This window comes from Schistocerca serialis, chromosome 6, assembly GCF_023864345.2.
Source record: "Schistocerca serialis cubense isolate TAMUIC-IGC-003099 chromosome 6, iqSchSeri2.2, whole genome shotgun sequence".
Classification (NCBI taxonomy): domain Eukaryota; kingdom Metazoa; phylum Arthropoda; class Insecta; order Orthoptera; family Acrididae; genus Schistocerca; species Schistocerca serialis.
Window position 1 is genome coordinate 130,539,779 of NC_064643.1, and position 24,497 is coordinate 130,564,275.

The following is a 24,497-nucleotide window of genomic DNA, read 5'->3' on the forward strand; positions in this document are numbered from 1 at the left end:
ACCCCCTGGGAAGAGGGTCAAACTCGCCGGCTTGGGTTGAAATCTTTCCCTCAGTACCTGGTTTGTTCCAGGACATATGGCGAAAATTTTGCCACGACCAAGCTTTTGTTTTTTGTAGATATGATTGAAGATAAGTATGGTGAAGTGGAATCCATGAGTAAAATGCGGCTCATAAAGACATCTTCTGCTGCCCAATCTTAAGTTCTGCGTGCTTGTGAGCATCTCAGTGACAACCCAGTCTCCGTCGCACCCCACCAATTTTTGAACTCTGTATAGGACATCATTTTCCACCGGGATCTTCTTATCCAAACTGATGCGCTCCGTGCAAACCTCGAGCAGCAAGGAGTTTGATTTATCCGCCATATACAGCGAGGCCCTAAAAACAATTGCGCCGATACAGTTGCCTTTATCTTGGCCTTCGAGGGCGATACCCTCCCAGAGAAGGTCAAGGTGCTGGTGTATCAATGTGATGTAAAACCTTACTTTCCAACATTCCACCACCGATGAGATGCTTTAAATGTTTATGGTTTGGACACGTCTTCCCACTGCACCAATGATCCCCTCTGTGGTGACTGTGGGCACCCCCTCCATGAGGGGAGTGCCTGTGCTCCCCTGCCAGTTTGCGTAAATTGTAATGCACAGCATCCTCCACGCTTGCCAGCATGCCCGATGTATTAGATCGACTTACCTACCGCAAGGCTTGTTGAAAGTGTGACCAGCTCCATCCCGTGTGTACAACTTCTACTTTTGCTTGAGTTACGTCCGTTCCCACTCCTACCACCTCCTCTTCCCAGCCCCACCCCATTCGCCCCACTCCTTCTGCCTCATCCTCACTCTCTCACTATCCCTCCCCTTCCCCATCAGTGCCCTTTGAGTGCTGCTCCCCTCCCCCACTGGAGAAGCGCTCCCGTTCTTTGGCAACTGCCGGTACTGGAGCTGCCTCCCAGGACTCCTCTTCCTGGCATCCCACTGAAAGGCAATCTGCAGCTTTACATCGACCGCGTGATCCACGGCCGGTGGGCACTAAGATTGCTAGGTATGATTTTATGCCCGACCTCACTGCAGTCTGCCCTTTTCTTCCTTTACAAGAGAAGCAGCACAAACACAAGAACAAGGGCAAGGCCTCTCCAGTACCCCCTGGGGTGTCACCTTCCCCTCCTCCAGCCAATGAACCAACAGAGTCTGACCTCACCTATATGGACATTACCCCATCCTTATTGGTGATGGATGGCGACTCAGCAGCGTGACTGGCTCTGGTTCATTGGCTTCCCATTTGGACTACAGCTTGAGAATCCTCCAGTGGAATTGTAATGGATATTTGCGTCACCTCCTGGAGTTGCAGCCCCTTCTTTCCTCCTCCTGTGCTGCTTGCTTTGCTCTTTATTAGACCCATTTTGTCACTTCTTACTCATCCAGCCTTCATGGGTTCCACGCTTTCTGTCAGAACCGAATTGGCCCCTTGCGGTCTTGTAATGGTGTTTGCACCTTGGTCTACAAGGACATTGTTATAAATGGGTTCCCCTCCATACCACTCCGGAAGCAATTGCTGTTAGGGTCGATCTGGCCACTCCAATCACAATCTGTAATCTCTACCTCCTGCCTGACAGGCCACCCACATCCCTTGCCCAACCACCCTTCAACAACTCCCTTCTCCCTTCCTGCTTCTATGGGACTTTAATGCCCACAACCCTCTTTCCCTCCATTCAGTGGGGTGTCCAGGATGACTTATGTGACAGCGATCATTGCCTGAGTGTTCTGATCTTCCTTCAGTGTATCTCTCTCCATCACCCTCCCAGGTGGGCCTTCTCTAAAGCTGATTGTTGTGCCTTTTTCTCTTCTACCATCCCCCCTTTATTACCACACAGCAGTATTGATGAGTCTACACAGACTTTGACTGCCAGCATTCTTTCTGCCACTGTTTCAGCCATCCCTTCTTCCTTGGGTTCCCCCTGTAGGAAGGTGGTCCCTTAATGGACTCCATTAATTGCTGCGGCCATAAAAGACCGCCGCCATGCTCTTCAACACTTCAAGCAGCACCCTTCTACTGCTCTACTTCTGGTCTTTAAACGATTCCGTGCCCGGACCCGTTACCTAACCAAATTTCAGAAATGGATATGCTGGGAACAATGTGCGGCTGCCATAGGACCACACCCTCTTCATAAGTCTGGGTGAAACTCAGGCGAATTTTTGGTCATTGCAGGAATTTCTTTGCATGGTGTTGTCCTTACCCATCCGGACTTTGTCGTAGAACATTTCGCTAAACACTTTGCTCAAGCGCTGGCATCGACTTAGTATCTGCCCACATTCTTCCTCCTGAAAGAGCGCTAGGCCTTTGTCTTTCGTTTCTCGCTGCTTGGAGCCTTATAATGTCCCACGTAGCGAGTGTGAATTCGCCAACGCCCTTGCCCTTTGTCCCGACACAGCTCCTGGACTGGATCGGATACGTAACCAAATGCTCCAAAACTTACCAGTGGCTGGCCACTGACCCTTTCCAACCGTCTGTGGAGTGAAGGGATATTTCCTACCCAGTGGTAGGAAAGCATTGTTATTCCGGTGTTGAAGCCTGGGAAGCCACCTCTTCAGTTGGATAGCTACCATCCAATTTGCCTTACCAGTACCCTCAGCAAGCTCCTTGAGCGCATGGTGAGTTGGTGGCTGTTTTGGATCCTTGAATACTGCACCCTTTTGTCATCGACTCAAGGTGGTTTTTGCTGTGGCCGCTCTACGCCAGATAACTTGGTCCACCTGGGGTCCGCTATCCGTTCAGCTTTTGCCCATCGGCAATACCTCATTGCAGTCTTCTTTGCCCTGCACAAAGCCTACGACACCACCTGCCCCCCCCCCTCCCCCCCCCCCCCCCCCCCCACACATCCTCACCACCCTACACTAATGGGGCCTTCGTGGCACTCTGCTCGTTTTTATCCATAACTTCCTTTCTTGTTGCTCTTTCCGGGTCCAAGTTGGTTCCTCCTACAGCACTTCCCATCGGCAAGAAAATGGGGTTCCACAAGGTTCCGTGCTGAGCATCCTTCTCTTTCTCGTAGCCATTAATGGACTGGTGGTGGCTGCTGGGCTGACAGCGTCCCCCTTTGTATACTGACGATTTTTGTATCTACATTGCTTCCTCCATCATGGGCGCTGCAGAACGCCGTCTACAGGGGGGCAGTCTACTGAGTGCAATCTTGGGCTCTCTCCCATGGCTTTCAGTTTTCGGTGGCCAAGTCATGTTGTGCATTTCTGCCATTGCCATACAGTCCATCCCAATCTGGACCTGTTCCTCGATGGCCAATCCCTCGAGGTGGTGGACACCCATCACTTCTTGGGTCTGGTCTTCAGTGCCCGGTTGACCTGGCTCCCTCATCTTCGCCAGCTGAAGAGGACGTGCTGGTTACATCTCAATGTTCTTAGATGTCTGTGCAATACCACCTGGGGTGCAGACCGCTCTATTCTACTGCAATTGTACAAAGTGCTGGCCCAGTCTTGTTTAGACTTCAGGAGTCCTGTCTATGGTACTGCTTTTGACATTGCAGATACTAGACCCCATCCACCATTGTGGGGTACGACTTGCAACTGGTGCCTTCTGGACTAGCCCTGTGATTAGCCTCTCCACCGCTGCGACTTTTGCGCCAACAACAGCTGATATCTTATGCGCTCCACATTCGCTGCACCCCAGAGCACCCTAATTATGGTCTCCTTTATCCAGACACGGAGATCCCCCTCCTGTGGCGGCGGCCACGATGCAGGGTTACCGTGGCTGCCCGCATTCAGTCACTCTTTTCTGAGCTCCAGCACATCCCTTTACCACCTCTTTTTTCCACTCGCGCGCATATCACTCCATGGTGCGTCTCTCAGCCACAACTCTTGTCTTGATTTCTCTGTCATTTCAAACGATTCTGTCCCTCCGGAGGCCCTTCACCACAAATTCTACTGTCTCCTCTGTTTATTCCAGGGTTCAGAAGTGATTTATACTGATGGCTTCATGGTTGCTGGTTACACTGGTTATGCTTACAGCTCTGTGAGACACACAGAATTTTGTTCCTTGTTTTTACTGCAGGGTTGGTAGCCATCCTGCGCACATTGGACCATGTCCACTTCTGCTCAGGACTGTCCTTCACTATCTGTAGTGACTCCTTGAGCAGTTTGTAAGCTATCGGCCAGTGCTTCCCTCGCCACCCGTTGGTCATAGCTATCCTGGACTCCCTTTCTCTCCTTGATCGATGTGGATGCTCCGTGGTTTTCATTTGAACCTCAAGCCATATTGACATCCCTGGCAATGAATTTGCTGATCGACTGGCTAAATTGGCTACTAACAGGCCATCTCTTGCTATTGGCATTCCAGAAATAGACCTTCCCTTGGCATTACATCGTCAGGTTTTGGAACTTTGGAATGCAGAATGGCAAACTCTTTCTTCGCCAAACAATCTCAGGGCGATAAAGGATTCTACAACTATGTGGTGGTCCTCCTTACGTGCTTCTCGTAAGGCCTCTGTTGACCATTGGTGACTCCGCATCGGCCCTACTTGGCTGACTCACGGTTATCTCCTCCGTCGTGAGGACCCCTCTCTCTGTCATTGCAGACCAATGTTGACTGTGGTTCACCTACTACTGGACTGTCCCAACTTAGCTGCCTTGCAATGGAATTTTAGCTTTCCTAACTTGCTAACCCTGGTGTTAGCTGACAATGCCTCAGTGGCTGATCTAGTTTTACGATTTCTTTGTGATGGTGGTTTTTATCGCTTTATTTAAGGGTGGGACCTTCAACCTTATCAGTGGGTGGAGGGGATGGCAGGCTGTCTTACTCCCCCCTTTGCCCCCATTGGACTAGCTTCCTTCTCTGTCGATAGCTTGTAATTTTAGGGCCGTTCTAGTTCCCTCTTACAGTGTCAGGTTTTATTGGTTTTAGTTATTCCAAGGTCAGAGGGACTGATGACCGCGTAGTTTGGTCCCTTCTCCAATCCAACTAACCAAATGAAGAATTGATAGCCGGAGTTGACAACTATTTTGCGGGCCTGAAGGAAACTCATTTTTGAAATGGGATCAAGGCACTAGAATATTGTTGGACCAAGTGTATTAATCTACAAGGAGATTACATCGAAAAATAAAAACGTTTCAGTGATGCAAGTACTTTTTTCTGTTCCGTTCCAAAAACTTTTCAAACCACCCTCGTAAGTGCGATAAGCAATCACATTACGAGAATCAAAACTCTCCAACTCAACAGCACCAGTAACACTACCACCAGTTCTTACAACAGCAACAGTAAATCAACCATTACAATGACTAAATGTATCGTTATTAACAATACTAAAATTAAAATGATAGAGGTAGAAGTAACTCCTTTCATTTTATTCTTTGTGATGCCACTCTTCATTTCTGTGTTAAGAATCCTCTTGAGTATAGTAGCATGATGACAAGTTAGCAATTTTCAGATTTTTGGTTATTTGTACTGTGAAACCTTTCTTGCTAAATTTCATGAATCTAGGCCAATGCGAAGTATCATGTAGGTTTCGGTGAGTGACTTAGTGAGCATCAAAATATGTTACAGATATGGCTATATCTTTCCAATACATTGATTCAGGGGCTTAAATTTATTACACTGCCAAGGAAATGTAGACCTTAGTGTATGACAAATCTGAACTTGATACGTTTACCCATTTGTATGAAAAAGGGTTCTTAACAGTCGTACGGATAAGCCGGACAGCAAAAAGATCCTGTAAGGGTTCCATTTTTACTGACAAAAGACACAAAACCCTAAAATTACAAAAATCTTATTGCTCAGTGATATTGTAAACAGCATTCCCATTGAAAGCAAGCAGCATTGTCTTTCTTTTTACAGGTGATGGTACTTGAAAGTGGCCTCTATTATTGTGTTGTCTCTTTTGCTGCATGTTTGAAATACCTGTATGTCACTAGTATAATGCTTGCTATTTACTGGCTCACATGCATGTGAACAGTTCATGAATTACACGAGTAATTCTCACTTGCAGCATTGATAGAAAAGTGGAAGGTAAACTAAATTGATAATGTTACTGCTATTGTGACTGATTAAGGATGAAATGTACATCGTTTCAATGAAACAATCATTCAGATGATTTATGTAACATGTAACTAACTAACTAACTAACTAGTTAAAACATAAGCCATAGCTAAATTCAAACAAAGTTACATCCTCAGTTCATATTGTAATTTATCAGAATTCCTGGCAGTAAATTACCTTATTGATCAGTAAATTGCTCAGTAATTACCCTGAAGCAAAATTCCAAGACAAAAACTATACCTAGATTTCAGAACTGTTATAGTGATACGCACATGCATTGTGTGCTCTTTGCAGAGGAGTATGGCTTAGCATCACCACTGTGCACTCTGTCTCTTTTCCATGCCTCACACTCCAGCAGTTGTTTACCCTGGTAACTAGCAAGTCTGGGGGAGCACCTCATTGTGCCACTGTTTCTGCTCCTGACTTTCCCCAGAAAAAATTAAAATGTCTAGAAATGTCTCACTGCCATTTCTTAATGTAATACTATGCTTTATATCACTTGCGATGAGCACTACAGTAACTAAGTACCCTCGCCACACCTGTTCTTAACATGAAAATCGATACTAAATGCTCGACTTGCGCCCTGAAGCCCACACTACATACACACAACAGAAAGATTCGATTGGTTGGAGCATCACATAGTAAACTGCTCCTTGTTACTGTGCATTGTGCCACCATATGATTTCTTACATGCATAACACTGTAGTTCTTTTCTCATGGAGGATGGTTGGAAAGGAGGGACAGAACACGCTGACGTCCAAATCGAGATGGATCCATTTGTTGTGTGGAAGCGATAGAAAAACATGTAAGGGGAGGTAATGAGACTGGCTGACTTGACTGACCTTAGTTGCCTAGATGAGTGTTTCCACATGTGCCTTGTAAATGATTTAATAGGTGCTTTAAATGCTTTTAAGTAATCGAGGTGATGCTGTTGAAGTTAAATTTCTGTTAATGGCGTTTATTGTCAGAGGACAGTTCCACAATGGTCATCTTGCAGATAATAAGTTGCAGTATTATTTCAAAATTGGTCAGCAATGCTCGAAGATGTAAAGACGTCTAACTTAAATACATGACAGTTTCTCTTAATACAGGCCATTGACTTAATGGAACTGAATGCATGGAATACATAACAGACTGAATGAACTTGACTATCATATTACTGAGTTGACTGTCGCATTGTGCACAGCTCCTTCTTAAAGACTTTTGTAGGAAGGGTTTTAAATAGTGTTGAAATACAAAGCTGTTACATTCTTAATAGCAAAATAAAATGCAGTAATTTTAAGCAATATAGCGTTATTTACATGTACCATGCAAACTACAAGAGAAGTGTTGAATCGCTGACAGGTAAACACAAAACACAAAGAGAACTTGTTAGTTTTCTGAATAAATCCTTTGATGAGCTAGAGCGCAAAATGCATACTGCCCCCCCCCCCTCCCCCCTCCCTCCCCACCACACACACACACACACACACACACACACACACACACACACACACACACACTGAACTACATTATCGTTGAGATAATCACATAAGGTGAAATCTCTTGAAGTCAAGTGACTGTGGGGGGCCCATTATGGGAAGCACATCCAATCCAACACTGAGGCAGTACATTCAGTATTCAGGCAATCAGAAAAATCTGATAGAAAGTGTGATAGAGTGTGAGCTTGTTGCAGAATTAAATCTCCACTGTCTTACTGTTAACTGTGGCGTAAGCTATTGCTGAAGCATGCCCATGTACACGAAATCAACCACTTTTCTCTCCACAAAGAAAAATTATCCATAAACTTGTGAAGAGGAATCGGCACAAAATTTTTTTAGATAAATCACTAATGTGATCACGACCATGTGTGGGTGTTCTGTGCTCCAGACTAACATGTTATGAGGAGTCACCTTTTCAGACACTTGTTCATTGAAAATCAACTTCTGCCAGAAACTGTCTTTCTTCAGTAGCAGCTGCAAATCATCACAAAAGTCAGAACAAAGCTCAGTCCGCTGAGTTGCCAGTGCATTAACAACTGCAGCTGGTATGGTTTTACATGCAGATGTGTGCGTAGAATGCTACAGACAGTTGACTATGGTATCTGCCGTTCTCTGCTCGCATGTATCAACAACTTCTTCGGGCTCCTGACTTGATTCCTGCACACACACTGCACCTTATATACAGACAATCTTGGCCAGCCTGCTTTCCCCACATCACACAGACAGCCAGTATCACAGAAAGTGGTGCACCAACCAGTGTGTTGTTTTGTCTGTTGGAGCTTTTTATCTGATATGGAATGAAATCACTTCTGTGTGTGTTTCCACTACGGTTCCAACATATTTGAAGACATCAACTTTTTTCAGCTGTTCCCCTGCCAGACTCAGTTCTGTTGTAGATCCCTGCCTCTTCCTGGTCAGGGTCATGAACTCTCCACACAATCCAACCAGCCCTGCCCATCCATCTATTGCTGTTGAACTTCATCTTCCTTGTTTCCTCAGTTCAGCAAAGCCCAGTGACTTCTCATCATTCTCTGTAATTCTGTCTGCTATCTTGTGCATTCTGTCACCCAGGACAACAACGAAAATGTAATTATGCAAGTGCACTTCCTATTTTTTTTAAAGCACAATTCTTTTTTCCAGTCAGTTTCCTCATATTCTATGTTAATGTATCTTCTACGTCTGTAGTATATTTCTTTCACCTTGTCAGTTGCACAGTTTCGTGCACCTTTGTTGTCAAAGACTTTCCTTAACTTACTATTGCACACACTGTCAAGCTCCTTAAGATTCGGGAAGATCAACAACAGATCTTGTCGATGCTCATTGTTTGTCCTGCAGCTGCCCTACTGCAAAAATAAGATATGTTGCCGTTCCTTCCATTTTCTTCTTGACTTTTTGTCCCTTATTCTATTCCTTGGTATTTTCTCAAATATTTTTGCACAGTTGCCAGCACATCAGTGTCACCCTTCTAGTTGTTATACTGTATTTTGAAGGCAGGGACAATCATTTGTTTGTTCCAGTGTTTTGAGGTTGTTTTCTCCCTCCAAACTACCTTCATAACAAGTATAGTCACTGTTTTCCCTGTGATTCCAACTTCTTGTACCATTTCTGCTGACTTTATATACACATCTGGTGCCTTTCCTCCTTTCATACTGCCCAGTGCTGGATTCTAGTTCTGCCCAGATCAAATCCTTTTCAATTGACCTCTCCCCATGTGGCCTCTCCCCGTCAGTTATCCAATGTGAATTTAAGAGAGATGTGAAGTGGTATTCCCACATTACTTTCAACTTTTTGTATTGTTTACTTATTTTCCATTTCATCCAGCATAGTGGTGTTTTTACTCTCACCTTTCCTCTTTCCCTTCATCATCCTTTACAACAATTTTCTGTTGTCTTTGCTGTCTTCCTGTCTTCCTCTATCACCTCTGTTCACTGTCCCATCTGTTTCCTCCACTCCTCTGCTGCAATCTTCTGGACTTGCTTCTTCTTGGTATTTTATCCTTGGGTTGATTCTTCTTGGTACTGCATACTGTGTCCTTTGCTGAAACCATAGCTGCAAGTCACCACAGATGCCTACTGCAGCGGGAACACCGCAGACAGACCAGCGATGCGAGTTGCCGACTCCGCTGCGAAGTCTGGCTAATGCAAGAGTGTTTGAGTGTTCACAAGCAAGCACCACAGTTGAACACAAACACATACGTGCGGCCAAAGTCCATCAGAGGGCATCAACCAGCAGCAGAGGAAGGGGACGCTACGATCAACGAACTATTTTCTGGCAATCACATGTGTGCAAATAGTGCCAGAAATAATTTTCCGCCGGATCTAGATAACCAGTGCCTGGCCGTTCAGTGGGCAGTTCTAGACTCGCTGAGCGAGTGCGGAGAAGATCGGCTTTCCATCAGAGTTTTCTGTTCCATCATTTAATGTTGTTGTTCTTCCAATATGTGCAGTGCTGTTTCTGATTTTCTTATTTACTGTAAGGCATTTCCTCCTTGTAATAAAACACATTAATTGATTAGAATTGTTTCTCACATTTCTGATAATGCTACTTCATACCATTTGAGATTATTTGACTCCTCTTCCAATGTCATTAACCTATCTTTCTCTCCTAGAGTCCTGCAATTTATTTACAATATTAATCTTTATTTTGCTCTAGTGCCAGTCTGTACAGTCTGTAGTTACAACAGATAATATTTAGTGTAATTATTCTGAATATTATTTCTTGTTAAAAGTACTGAATCATGATTGATGACAAGTATTAATTTAAGTGGTTATTTATTGTAAAAGTTCAATAATGGAGATTTTTCTGCACAGGCTTGTGAAGGGTATGAACTTCTCTGCAGTTGTGTTTGACACTGCACCAACTGGCCACACACTTAGATTGTTGTCATTCCCTCAAGTTGTTGAAAAAGGACTCGGCAAGATTATACGATTGAAAATGAAAATTAGCCCTTTCGTTTCCCAGGTATGTGTAATTAAAAGAATGTGTTGTTAGCAGTAGCAAAGTAAGAAAATTTAAGAACTACAACAGAACGAAAAGTTTAATACATGTATGTAAATTATATATCCACTACAGCAGCTCTTTTTTTCAGCTTTTATACATAGTATGTCAGTTCCTTTTTTCGACATTGGTGTGAAATTACAGGTGTATATGAATGCTTTCAATAATATTGGTAGCATTTAGTGTCATACTAGGCATATTTTTTAGCAGAATGACCATCAAAGATCCCATCTTTTTCTGTAATTTTGCAACATTGTCTAATGATAAAATTTATTGCAACATTTTAAAAACTTGCTTTATTTACACCATTTACAAAGTCAGAGATCTGAAGCAAATACAAGTAAATGTAGGTTGCAGTGCAGTGTGTCTCCATGTTACGCAACTGCAAATAGATCATGGTTCATACATTCACTTCTTTTCACATTTTTTTGTGCTTTTTTTTTTAATCATCATAATTATTATTGTCGTTGTTGTTGTTGTCGTCTTCTTCAGATGTGTGTAAAGGTACTGAGGTACAAAGCATATTGAAAAAGAAAGGGCCTTTCAGTCATTAAAAAGGGTATTAGATAGAGGCAGTTTTTTTTTGTTGTTGTTGTTTTTGTGCCCAAAGATTTACTTCACTTTTCCACATAGTCACTGTTCATTTCCAAGCTCTTTCCATAGTTTTAATCTACTAGATATTTCAAACCATTCGCATAAAACTTCTCCACCTGGAAAATGGAAACAACTTACATCTGTAGTCTTGAGTTCCTCGATCATCAAACCATTGTTTCAGGTACAGGAAGACATATAGGTGCTGTGTGTGGAGTTTTGACTGTACGGAGAGTGGTCAAAAAGTTCTCAATGAAAGTGATGCATCTTATTCTTGGTATGGACAATGGAGTGGAAACATGTCTTCTTATGAAGGAAGTTTATGTTTCTACACAATTTATGATGTCCGAGCTTTTTTTGTGACAGTTGTGTAAATTGTGGAGTGTCCAACATCAGGAAATTCATCAGCCACATCTCCAACCATTAGTTTTTGGTCCACTTGGTCCACGGTTTCATTGGTTTGGGTACTGGGCCTACCACACCACTCCCCATTGGACACATATGTACGGCAACTTTTGAAGTCTTGATACCATTGTCTAATGTATTCTTCAATCATTAGTGTAGGCTCAGAAACTAAAGAGTGCATCATTTATGACGGCGCCCGAGTTTAGGTTCGTTCTGCGCATCTGACGTCACAAAACACAATCAGCCAATGAACAGAGAACGACGTTGCCAGAGCTCGACTGCAGTGCAGAGCATGGACGAGTGTCTTCAGTTTTAGAAACGTTCAGTCATAAATAAAGTAATTGAACAAAAGCAATGTCTTGATAGCAGAATTTCTTTTATAGAAAGTTTGGAAAAAGCATTCTTTGTACCAATTGCTTCCTATTCTATTAATTAAACCAAACAAGCAATAAGCTTCCTAATTCAGGCGATAGCAAGGAAAGATGTTTGTATCATTCTCACTAACCGCTTTTTCGCAATAAAGAACAGCGGTAATTGTTATTTCTTATTGTACTTCGACGAAACGTAATTCATAGTCATACCAACAGTGTTTGTCGGTATTTTGTGTGATATTTTAAAGTCCTCCGGGGGATGCATTGAATGACGAGCTGCGTTAGCGTAATGGTGAAAGTGTATGACTGCTAAGCCAAAGGTTCTGAGTTCAAACCTTGTTCGGTGCTTAATATTTTCTTTATTTAAAAGCAATATCGAAGTGTCTTACTTCATGAATTTTATTCGTTTGAATGTAATTTTTTGAAATTTCTAGTGGCAACTAAAATCGACCATATGGAAAGTATACGCTATGGACTTTTACCTCTGCAAACTCTTCAAAATTTCGTGCAGTGGTTTACTACATCTAATGCTGCACAATAACTGCGTTGAACATCAAAACAAACTTAAGTTATTTATGGGGGGGAAGGGATCAGTCAAGAAGATGTGTAAAAATCAAATTTTTGGGCCAAATAGTTTTTATGAACTCGAATGATAAACTGTGTCAAAGCAGTCGAAACACCATGTGTCTGCACAGGCGAGCAATGCAATGATGACAAAATTGCACGCACATCGCGGAATGTGGGGAGCACGTCTCTGTAGCAGCAAAAGGGTTAATCCGGCCGTGGTGGTTTTACGTCATAAACTGCGCACTGCCCCCTAAACGTAAGTTTGCGAACTATACTATGGCGCTGCTTCTCTTGGCGCGTACAACTGGCAACACAGCAATCTCCCGCGTCTGGGCGGGCATGCACAAACCGCCAAGATCAACTGTTGATGGTTTCAAGCAGCTGAAAATCCATATGCACATGAAAATACAGTTATAGCAAGGATTTCACAAGTATCAGGAGGAATTTTTATAAAAGGCACCGTTTCAGTTACCCATAGTCAAATGACTACTGAATTAAAACAAATGACTTCATGGTTTTATAGGTGAGCAATAGATAGAAGAGCATTTGGGCAACTTTGACCTATGCTGCCAACATTTAAATAAAAGAAAATGCCCCTTACTTTTTGAGTATACCATGTGTTTGTGATAATTTCTTTATGCATGTCAGTAAATAATCTTAGGAGTGAAGGTAACAACTCACCAGATAGTTATTCTGGGTCAGCGATAGGCAGATACACAACTTGTCAAATAGGCCAATTTCATGGTATTTTTTGTGCTTCCCTCTACAGTGAAGAACCTTTCATTCCAAAGCTGTGGAAGAAAATCTGCTTCACATTACTGTCAGCTTTGTCAGTTTCTCCATTATGGGCAAGATTTTAAATGAACAGCAGCAAATGTTGAACATAGATAATTTACAAAATCGTTGTGGCTTTTGTGGCCACTTATTGACATATTGCCTATTGGCTTCAGTCTCAGGTTCTTCGGCCAGTGTTTGACATTTTATGACTTCATATTGCTCAAAGAAAGTGTATTGACTATATACAAACCAAATATGAAAATGTGTCTCAGATCAACAAAAGACAAAAGGGCCCAGGGCCCAATTGCAATGTCAGGAATATACTGCATACTCTGTACATTTGGAAGAGTGTATGTGGGAAAGACGAATCCACAAATCCATCTAAACCAGGATCACAGAACATAAGTGGTACTGTGGGTTGCGACATATCGAGAAATTGGCTGTGGTGAAGCATGTGCTGTGTGAGGCTGACAGTATAATAAAACTCACCAGGATGGAACTGCTCATGGTGGAGAAGAGCTGTCATGCCTGCTCGTTCAGGGAAGCCATAGAAATCCACAAAAATGATGAAAGCTTAAACAAAAAAGAGGAATGCCTAAAGCTAAATGGAGCATGGGTTCCTGTACTGCAGTGAACGAACATTGCAGGTAGCAAGGAGGGAACACAGCCGTAATGACCAGGGAAAAGCCCTCAGATGTTGACACAATAGGTACTTATGATCTGTGGTCGTAAGCTTATTGCCAGTCCATCATGAGCAATGGAGTGTGAAATTTTAACAATGCCAGCCATTTATGCTGGTGGAACATCAGAAAAGTCACTAAACAAATGTCAAGAGAAGAATCAAAGACAGAAGCCAGCAGGCATTATGTCTTAATGTAATTTATATAATGATGTGAATTACATTTTAAGTACTCTTTATAGCTTTCACTCACTGCTACTTAATTTTGTCTGAAGGTAATAAAGTAATGTGAGAAAAAAAAATAGAACTGTCAAAGAATGATTGCAGGCTATTGCAGTTCCATTTTCTCATTCTTACTGGAAACCAGATCTTTTGAGTTTTAGAGCCCAAGCATATTTTAGTGCTGTTGTACTTTCTTCATGCACTGGTTTCTTTCTATTGCAAGGTAAGAGTGCTGTAGGATCCTACAGATGGTGTCATGAATAATTGTGGGTTAGTTTAAGCTTGTTCTGCGCACCTGCGTAATGCATTCTCTGACAGCCAGTAAACATTCAGTAGGATTCTGAGTACTCTGTCATAGCCAATGCAAGCATTAAACATCATTGCAGTTAGTTATTTAGTGAGGTTTTATTCAGTTCATTGTGAGTTGTCTTTGGTGGTGGTGGTGGTGGTGGTGGTGGTGGTGGTAAGCAACAAATTCTACATAAGCAAGCGAGAGATATTATTTGCAAGGTACATGCTTCTTCAGGTGCAAAGCACAAGCATGTGCATACCACACTTGTTGCTTAGAACCAGCAACGATGCGAACTCTGTTGTGCCTTGACTGGGATAAACTTCCTTCATTCATGAATCAGACTAGGCATAAAAAATGTCGATTGATACCTTGAGAACTTTTTTTTGTCTATTCACCTCACATGATCACTTTGTTGGACAGAAAAGTGCACCAGGTTAGCAGTTTTTGAAATATGCCCTGAAGTGGAATATACAGTTTAAAATGGAATACAAATATCACCGCTTTCAGAAAAACATCACATGTACAGGATGAAAAAATATAAAAGGAGAAAGCTATGTGAAAGTAATATCTTCTGGATGATTAGGTCCATCATTTTCCTCTTTTGGTACTTTAACAATGCACTCTTTCAAAACCTTCTACTGGGGTCTTCTAAGGTGTGTTCTGATGTTTACCAGTGACTCAAGAATGTTGAAAGCTGGTTATGCATTCATATGTAAACGGATGTTCTCCCACTTTTTTTCTAAAGAAGGGTGGGGTGTTATGGGTGGCCCGTTATTTTTAGAAAGGTATTGATAGGAGTCAGTACAAGATGGGGTTGGAGGGATGTTTCCAAAATGTCAGAAAAAACAAGAAAAATTATTATTGTGCTGCCAAATTGGCCTCCTTGGAATTGTTTATATTCCTAACAGCATATTATTCACTGTCTTGATTGCTGAAATAATTGACATTAACAAGATGTAACCATAATCTCTTTTCCTCTCATACTCATACTTGGAGGTCACTACAGTGTTCCCATACTTTCCTTCTGTAAATGTTAAATCCGTAGATGTATGATTTACAGATCTAACAGTACTCTGAGAACAGGGCATGCAGGGTGTGTCGTAGCACAAATAGGTATTTAGACACCAATTTGATCTACCATCCAGCCCGGAAGCAAGCAGTACCAAACACGCTCTTTCTTTCTGTTTTCTCTCTGGAATGCCTGCTATTAGTATCTAGCCAGTAGCTATGGTCTACCGATAAGAGCCTGAGACATGTTTACCCCTTAATTCCTCTTCTTCAGAAAAAGCATGGAAGAATGCCTTTATGTAATGGAACATGACACTGACCTGTGGACATCTGAAGACCAACCCAGGAGGGGGGTCAAAACTTGGCGTTGTTGAAGAAATAGAATGGAAAAATGGTGTGACATAGTCACTCCAAAGATTGACATATATTTAGAGTGACCTCAGAAGCTTACGAACTTATAGAAGGGTATATAATATCAACTGCAATATTTATCTGACTGTAAGTAGTAGTTTTTCCCAAATTCGTCATTCGAAAAATATGGGCAGTTACATTGACAAATTAAGCCTTGGTTGCTGAGTCAATGTTTTTTTTACATTATGTTATAGCAACACATAAAAGTTGTCTTACATTTGCAGATGAAGGTTTGGTAATTGTGATGAAGCACAAGTTCAAACAATTTCAGAAATGTGAGCAGGGGGCTGGAGGCAGCAGCTCGAACAAAAACTAGGAGAAGCATAGGGAGAGGAGTAGTGAGGAGGCTTTGTACTGAGTCGTGCTGTCAACAGTGACCATGCATACCGTATTAAGTATATTTGTGAACTTTTACCACACAACTGACATTTTCCTGAATCATAATGTAGTTGGAATTGAGTAGTACAAATGGGCAGATATTCAACAGTAGTACACATTGCTACAGACAATTGACTACGCATAAAAAATGTCAATTGCTACCTTGAACTTTTTACTGTTTTTGTCTAAAGGTGACACAAGAAACAAAACACTTTGTATATTTCCAAGGTTAGCAACAAATGCTGAATCAGGCACAATGTGTTCATATTTTGTGCTGCTCCAACACCAGGGAGCCAAGAGACCAACATATTATTGTTTTTATTCTGAATTTAGTTGCAATTTCCATCACGTTCATGTTAGCATGCAAATTTTGTGAGAGTAAAAGTAACAATAGTATTCACTGTGCTTTCATTGTCAACGCTGTAATAGCAGTAAATTGAAGCGATCAATAATGACTGAAATGAGAACTGTGTCTTTGTTGGGGTACATGGATGTAAGTGTTCAAGTTTTATAATTAGTTCATACAGACAATATAATGCTATTTTCATCGTGGTAGCCATCATGACTATTCTTGGCAAGTCTGACATGGTGAAATGAAGGGAAAAATTAATAATAAAGTCTGCATATTGTGTTTTCAATACATATTTAATTTGCCAATGTACGCTTCGAAGTAAAACTTAATCAGTGTTGTTATTGAAAATGGTGTACGTTTATATACTCGTTCTAACAACTTGGGGAAGCTTTTTCACTGCAGTGCCATTGCACAGATATCAGCAAAGTTTACAGATATGCATTTCTGGTGTGTTGACATCACAGTGCAGGCCCTTTCATAACTAACTGAAACCATGATGATAAAGCTGTGGTTTGAAATGTACATTAACAAATTAAGTATGCTATTAAAAAGACAGTTTATGATTTTTATTGTTAAGTTTTCCAATATAATGCCAATTTTAAGTTAATCACAGTACAAACAAGAAGAAAATTTACTGTGAAAGAAGTGAAAGTTCTTAGGTGAAGAATAACTTAAAGAACACCAGTTGTAAATTCCTAACTTTCAGGAGACTGAACCAGGAAAGGATTCATAATTGAAGCACTAGTTAGTGCCACGCACGTGAGAAACACAGTGAAGGCTTCGTGATTACTTCAAATTTCCAAACTGAAAGTGGTGGAGACAGGAAGATTGCAACAGCAGGCAGCATGGAATTCAAAATTAGTATAGGCTGCTGTATGAGAGTGGTAGAGTGAGTGGGGCTTCATTTCAGTAAAGACCAAATAGAGCTCAGTGAGTTCCCACTTCACAGAATGAAGAACTACTGGCACTTCAACATTATGGAATCGGCCTAAGGGAACAATAACCAGACACTTGTTTATTTTGGCACGATGTAGAATGATATATTGTTGTTATAAGATGTTCTGGCAATGAAAATGCTAGAAGATCAGTAATGATTGGTGCTCTGATAGATGATGATGATGATGATGATGATGATGATGATGATGGTCAGCTGCCCCACTATGTGGTTATTCACAGGGGACCATGCCAAAAAAGAAACCTCAAATTGGTTGATGGTTGTTTGGAGCAGAACACTAGTCTACTTGATTAACAGGAGGGGAATGGTGGTGCTTGATTCTTTCAGGTAACACCTTCCCAGGGAAGCTAAGGTTCTGATATCAAAAGACAACAGAGTGTTAGTAATAATAGGCTGTTTTCCTATGTTAAAATGTGGTTATTATTATTATTAGTGATTTTTATAATCAGATAGCATTTATGGCCAATATTCCTACAAAATATATTGTTCATGTGATTAAAGCTTAAAAATCATTAAGTATAAAGATATGCTCACATGATAAAAAAGGCTCCGTTACTGGCTGAAGCTCTGGTGATGTCACAGATTAGAAGCAAGACAAAGCTATACATGTGTTATAGGAATGTTAACCAAAGTTACTAGATTCTTGCATACTTTTCTGCAAATAGTTTAGCTATTTAGTGATGGAAAATGCATTTACAATTTTTAAGTAACAATAGAAAGGAATTTTGTGAATGCTGGTAGTGGAAACCTTCCAAAAGTTGCTGCGTTTATGTTCCACCCATTTACAGCGGTGGTATGTGCAAGGACGGACATTCTTTTCCCTGCTTCCTGCAACATCATTTAACTCTCAAAATAAGAACTTTTGCAAATGGGTCCATATCTAGTATCTAGAATGACTCAAAGTACAGTAAAATTATCCTTGGCAAATATTAGTGCTGATTTCCTTATACAGCAAACTCTGGAGAAGTCCAGCTCTGTGGCGCAGTGGATAGTGTATCTGACTATGCTTAAAGAGAAAACAGGTTCAAATACTGGAAGGGTCATATATTTTTTAGAAGTGTTACGCGAAATATGAAAATAGTGTTAGCAAGAATTCACTGCAGCCACTGTTTTGATGGTGGGATTTATTATATATAGCTACACATTAATCTTTGTCTCTGAGAAATGGACAACTGAGGATAAATGCATTTACTTTGCATGCAAACAATACACCTTTTTGGAAAGCATTGCTTGTAGTGAAGATATCAACACATGCCCACAGTACAACTAGGTGTAGGACAATGAGGTTTTGTTTGGGGAGATACGTAAAGCGTTCATGACATGCAGGTAACACAAATGTAAGGGCTGTGATGTTTGTGATGTAAACTAATGTTTGTGTCGGAAGCAGACTTACTTCATCTTTATTTAAGATCATGAAACTTCAAAAGTTTAAACAATAAGGACTCTAACTGGTCATACAAAGATAAAAACATAGTTTCTAATAAGGTAAAAAGTGTGTGGTAAAATCAACAGAAAAATATATTTTTGGACATGACGTGTGTGAACAGAAAATGAAAATGTAAACACATGCAAACAGCAAGGAAAACATAATAAATGTCTGATTGGTGTGGTGAAGTTTTGTAATAGTGGTTTGGTTTTGACATAAAAGGACTGTTGAGTCGTTTTACAAATAAGTTAAAACATTCTTTTGGGTTGTATTTCAGTGAACGATTTATCACCTTATAAATTTTGATGGACTACCACTTTACCAACTGAGCTACCGAGTGATGTGCAAGATAGTGGGTATAATGACAATTTATATTAACAGTTTAATTTTGTTGAATGACTCTATCCTTCCATGTAATAGTGGGAAAGCACTTCTCGGAGGTAAATTGATGTTATCTTCAGAGTGCAAGAATTTTTGCATCAACGTGGTGGCATTTTGCTGGTACAGTGCAACCACATTGTACGCATCTTCTCATTCTTTGGCACATTTAAAAACAAATTTTCAGGAGTTTTTGTACCTGTATTTGTACAGAGTGGTACCACACACTATTTGTAAACTGTTTGCTGTAATGTAAATTCCAAAACAACACAATAATGTAAATTCCAAAACAACACAAATAGCTTCATGACAGTAGGAGCAGCGAGTTAGCCAGTGTCGTCATGTGCATCACATGACTTGAAAGGAGCATTTTAGTGGCATTTCAAATCATTTGAATTTAATTTCCATTCCTTTAAAAGAGGGAAAAAGCATATTATGACCATAAAATTACATAATTAACCATTTAAGACAATTTCCAGAAAATGATCAAATACCCATTACTGGTGCAATGACCACACAACTTCAAGTAATGGATGTTGTTGTGAACAGGCCTTTCAAGATTCATATGCAGCAGCCTGTCATACGAGGCAACTAAAAGGAGTTTCCACATTTTGGCCTTTATGTGATGGTCCCCTGTAGGGTTTGACCTCCATTCTTCAAAATTTTCCCGAAGAGCGAGCAAATTGGGAAAGGGCGCTGTACAATGTGCATCGTGTCCATCGTACATTGAGATCTTTAGCCCACTTTCTTGTCGTCGCATTGCAGTTGTGCCCATTCTCCATCTCTTGGGCGAGGACACCTTCCTGGGTGCATTTTCCACCACGCTCTGTGCAGTATCGATTTCTGCATCGACAATGACCACGGACTTCTTTGCACCTGATATCCAGCGCTGTAGCCAGTCCGTTGTGGTGGGGCTGCCATGTACCCTGTTGGTTGTAGCCCCCTGACCACTCTGCTGATGCCTGTGCAGTTAACTCCCCACGTATACCAAGGGGTGGATGCCCATCCCCCTGGAGCATTGGGACTCCCGGCAATGGCCATCCTGCCAGGTGGCCTTTGCTGCAACTGGGTGGCGTCCGTGGGAGGGCCCCTGTTTGGCGTGCGTGGCATCAGGGTGGAAGACACGTGAGGTGTACATTTCATCCAGCGTGTCCACTGGGGCCCGAAGAATAATCAGGTTGCCACCGGTGCCTTCATCTTGGCCTTTGAGGGTGATTCATTGCCCGAGGTCAAGGTGACGGTCTACTGGTGCGATTTAAAGCCCTATATCCCTCCCCCGATGCAGTACTTTAAGTGCTGGAAGTTCGGCCATATGTCTTCCTGCTGTACTTCCAGTGTCACATCTGAGACTGCGGATGTCCGTCACATCCCAATACCCCATGTGCCCCGCCTCCCATCTGTGTCAGTTGCGGAGAGCACCATTTGCCTTGCTCGCCTGACTGCAGGATTCTCCAGAAAGAAAGGAAAATCGTGGAGTACAAGACCCTGGACAGACTGACCTACACTGAGTCTAAGAGAAAATTTGAACGCCTGCATCCAGTGCGTTTGACATTGTTTTATGCTGCCGCTACAACAGTTCTGGCACCAGCAGCTCCGTCAACCCAGGTCACCTCTCAGAGCCAGAAGACTACACCTCCTTCTTGGTGGTGGTGGTGGTGGTGGTGGTGGTGGTGGTGGTGGTGGTGGTGGTGGTGGTGGTGGGGGGGGGGGCGCGGCATTTCCCTCCCTGTTGATCCTGCACCACCTACTTTGGGAGCAACACCCCCCCCCCCCCCCCAACCATCGGGGACGCCTGTCCCCACTTATAAACTGAAGAAACGAAAGTCTTCTTTGGCTTCTCTTGCTAGGTATGGGTCCCTTGGGTCACTCTCTTCCCAGGTTTCTTCTAGTGGGAAAGATGACAACTGCCAGTGGCTGAAGAGTCCAAAAGCACAAAAGCAGCTGGTTGTAGGATTTCGCGCACATCCTCAGTCTCGGACACTGAGTCAGTGAAGTCCTCCCAGCCAGGGAAACCAAAGAGGGAGGGGGGGGGGGGAACCTAAGACCAAGGAAATTGTGGTGGCACCCACACCACCACTACCTACAAGCTCTGTGTCTGAGGATGGGGTGGAGGTTTTGGCGTCTGCTGAGGACCTAGATCTCGCCAGACCCTCAGACATAATGGATATAGATTGCTCAGGCAATAAATTGGTGGCAGCAGGTGACTCTGAGGTGTAAACTGCCTCATTGAATGTTCCATGCCTTCCAAGTCTCGCGATGTCATCCTCCAGTGGAACTGCGGCGATTTTTTCCACCGCCTGGCTGAGCTACGGCAACTGTTAAGCTTTACACCTGCTATCTGCAGTGCCTTCCAGGGAACCTGGTTCCCAGCAATTCAGACCCCTGCCCTCCGTGGCTATAAGGGATATTACAGGAACCGTAGCGACTATAATCGAGTGTCAGGTAGAGTTTGCATTTATGTCCTAAACTCGGTCTGTAATGAACATGTGCCCCTTCAAACCCCTCTTGAAGCTGTGGCTGTCAGAATAAGGATGACACAGGAAGTAACTGTCTGCAATGATATCTTCCTCCAGATGGTGCAGTACCCCTGAATGTATTAGCTGCACTGATTGATCAACTCCCTAAACCTTTCCTACTTCTGGGAGATTTTAATCTCCCATAACACCCTGTGGGGTGGTACCATGCTTACTGGCCGAGGCATAGGTGTCGAAACTTTACTGTCGCAATTCGACCTCTGCCACTTAAATACTGGGGCTGCCACACATTTCGGTGTGGCTCGTGGTAGTTACTCGGCCATTGATTTATCAATTTGCAGCCTAGGACTTCTCCCATCTATCCACTGGAGATCACATGATGACCTGTGTGGTAGTAACCACTTCCCCATCTTCCTGTCACTACCTCAGCGTCAGGTGACGCACGGACACCTGCCCAGATGGGCTTTGAACAGGGCGGACTGGGGAACTTTCACCTCTGCTGTCACCGCTGAATCTCCCCCACACAGTAACATTGATGTGATGGTTGAGCAGGTGACTAGCACAATTGTTTCTGCGGCAGAAAACGTGGTCCCTCGCTCACTAGGGCGCCCGAGACGTAAGGCAGTCCCTTGGTGGTCGCCGGAAGTCGCTGAAGCAATTAAGAAGTGCCCGCGAGCTCTACAGCGACATAAGCGGCACCCTTCCCTGAAGCACCTCATAGCCTTTAAACGGCTTTGTGTCCGTGTTTGCTACCATATCAAACAATGGAAGGAGTGGTGTTGGGAGAATACATCTTCACTATTGGGTGTCACACGTCACCTTCCCAAGTCTGGGCAAAGATCAAACATCTTTTCGGGTACCAGGCCCCAGCAGCTGTCCCGGTGTTACCATAAATGGCGAGTTATGAACCGATGCAAACGCGATTGCCGAGCACTTTGCTTGAGCCTCTGCATCAGAGAATTACCCCCAGCCTTTCGCACACTCAAACGGCAGCTGGAAGGGAACGTCCTCTCATTCACTACATGCTGCAGTAAATCCTATAGCGCCCCATTTATGGAGTGGGAGCTCGTTAGTGCCCTTGCACATTGCGCCGACACAGCTCCTGGGCCTGATTGCATCCACAGCCAGATAATTAAACATCTATCATCTGACTACAAGCGACATCTTCTTGTCATCTTCAACCGGATCTGGTGCGATGGCGTCTTTCCATCGCCATGGTGGGAGAGCACCATCATTCCGGTGCTCAAACCTGGTAAAAACCCGCTTGTTGTGGATAGCTATCGGGCCATCAGCCTCACCAATGTTCTTTGTAAGCGGCTGGAACCTATGGTATGTTGGCAGATGGGATGGGTCCTGGAGTCACGTGGCTTGCTGGCTCCATGTCAGGGCGGCTTCCACCAGGGTCGCTCTAAGACTGATAATCTTGTGTCCATCGAGTCTGCCGTCCGAACAGCCTTTTCCAGATGGAAACACCTGATTGATGTCTTTTTTTACTTACGTAAAGCATACAACAGGACTTGGTGACATCATATCCTTGCCACATTGTATGAGTGGGGTCTCCGGGGACCACTCCTGATTTTTATCCAAAACTTCCTGTCGCTCCGTACTTTCCGTGTCCAAGTTGGTGACTCCCATAGTTCCATCCATATCCAGGAGAATGGAGTCCTGCAGGGCTCTTTATTGAGTGTGTCTATTTTTAGTGGCCATTAACGGTCTAGCAGCAGCTTCAGGCCCTCCCTGTCACATTCTCTGTATGCAGACGACTTCTGCATTTCGTACTGCTACTCCAGTACTGTTGTTGCTGAGTGGCACCTCCAGGGAGCCATCCACAAGGCGCAGTCACGGGCTCTAGCCCATGGCTTCCAGTTTTCAGCCGCAAAGTCATGTTTCATGTACTTCTGTCGGCGTCGTGCCATTCGTCCAGAACCCACGCTTTACCTTAATGACGATCCACTCACTGTAATGAAGACATATCAATTCCTAGGACTGGTTTTCGAAGCTTGATTGACTTGGCTCCCTCATCTTCGTCAGCTTAAGCAGAAGTTCTGGCAGCACCTCAATGCCCTCCGTTGCATGAGCAACACCAATTGCGCTGCAGATTGCACTACACTGCTGCAGGTCTACAGAGCCCGTATCGAACCCCAAATTGACTATGGGAGGGTGGTTTATGGTTCAGCAGCGCCCTCAGCATTGCATTTACTCGACCCTGTGCACCACTGTGGGGTTCAGTTAGTGACAGGATCTTTTAGAACAGAGTCCGGTGACCATTGTACTGGTGGAGGCTGGTGTCCCTCCTCTGCAGATCACACATCCGCAACTGCTCGCCAGTTATGCAGCACACATTCATAGTTCCCGTGAGCATCCGAATTACCGTCTCCTTTTCCCACCCGCGGCAGTCCATCTCTCGCATTGGCGGCCCAGATCAGGGCTAACGATTGTGGTTCGCGTGCGGTCCCTTCTCTCCGAACTGGAGTCCTTCCCTTTACCAACTCTGCTTGTGGTCTGTTCACATATGCCTCCATGGTGTACGCCTCGGCCACAGCTTCGTCTGGACATTTTGCATGGCCATAAGGACTCCCTTAACCCCGCTGCTCTCTGCTGTCACTTCCTCTCAATTCTTGACATGTTCCGGGACTCTGAAGTGGTTTACACCGATGGCTCAATGGCTGATGGTCACGTAGGCTTTGCATATGTTCATG

General features: G+C 43.2%; 1 protein-coding gene across 1 annotated transcript in view; it reads left to right on the plus strand.

The window, feature by feature from the left end:
* LOC126484296 (ATPase ASNA1 homolog) overlaps positions 1 to 24,497 on the plus strand; it is a 79,612-nt gene that overhangs the window by 40,746 nt on the left and 14,369 nt on the right. Inside the window, exon 4 of the mRNA XM_050107723.1 lies at positions 10,326 to 10,476. Within this exon, the coding sequence (XP_049963680.1) occupies positions 10,326 to 10,476 (151 nt within the window). The remainder of the gene's footprint in view (positions 1 to 10,325; positions 10,477 to 24,497) is intronic.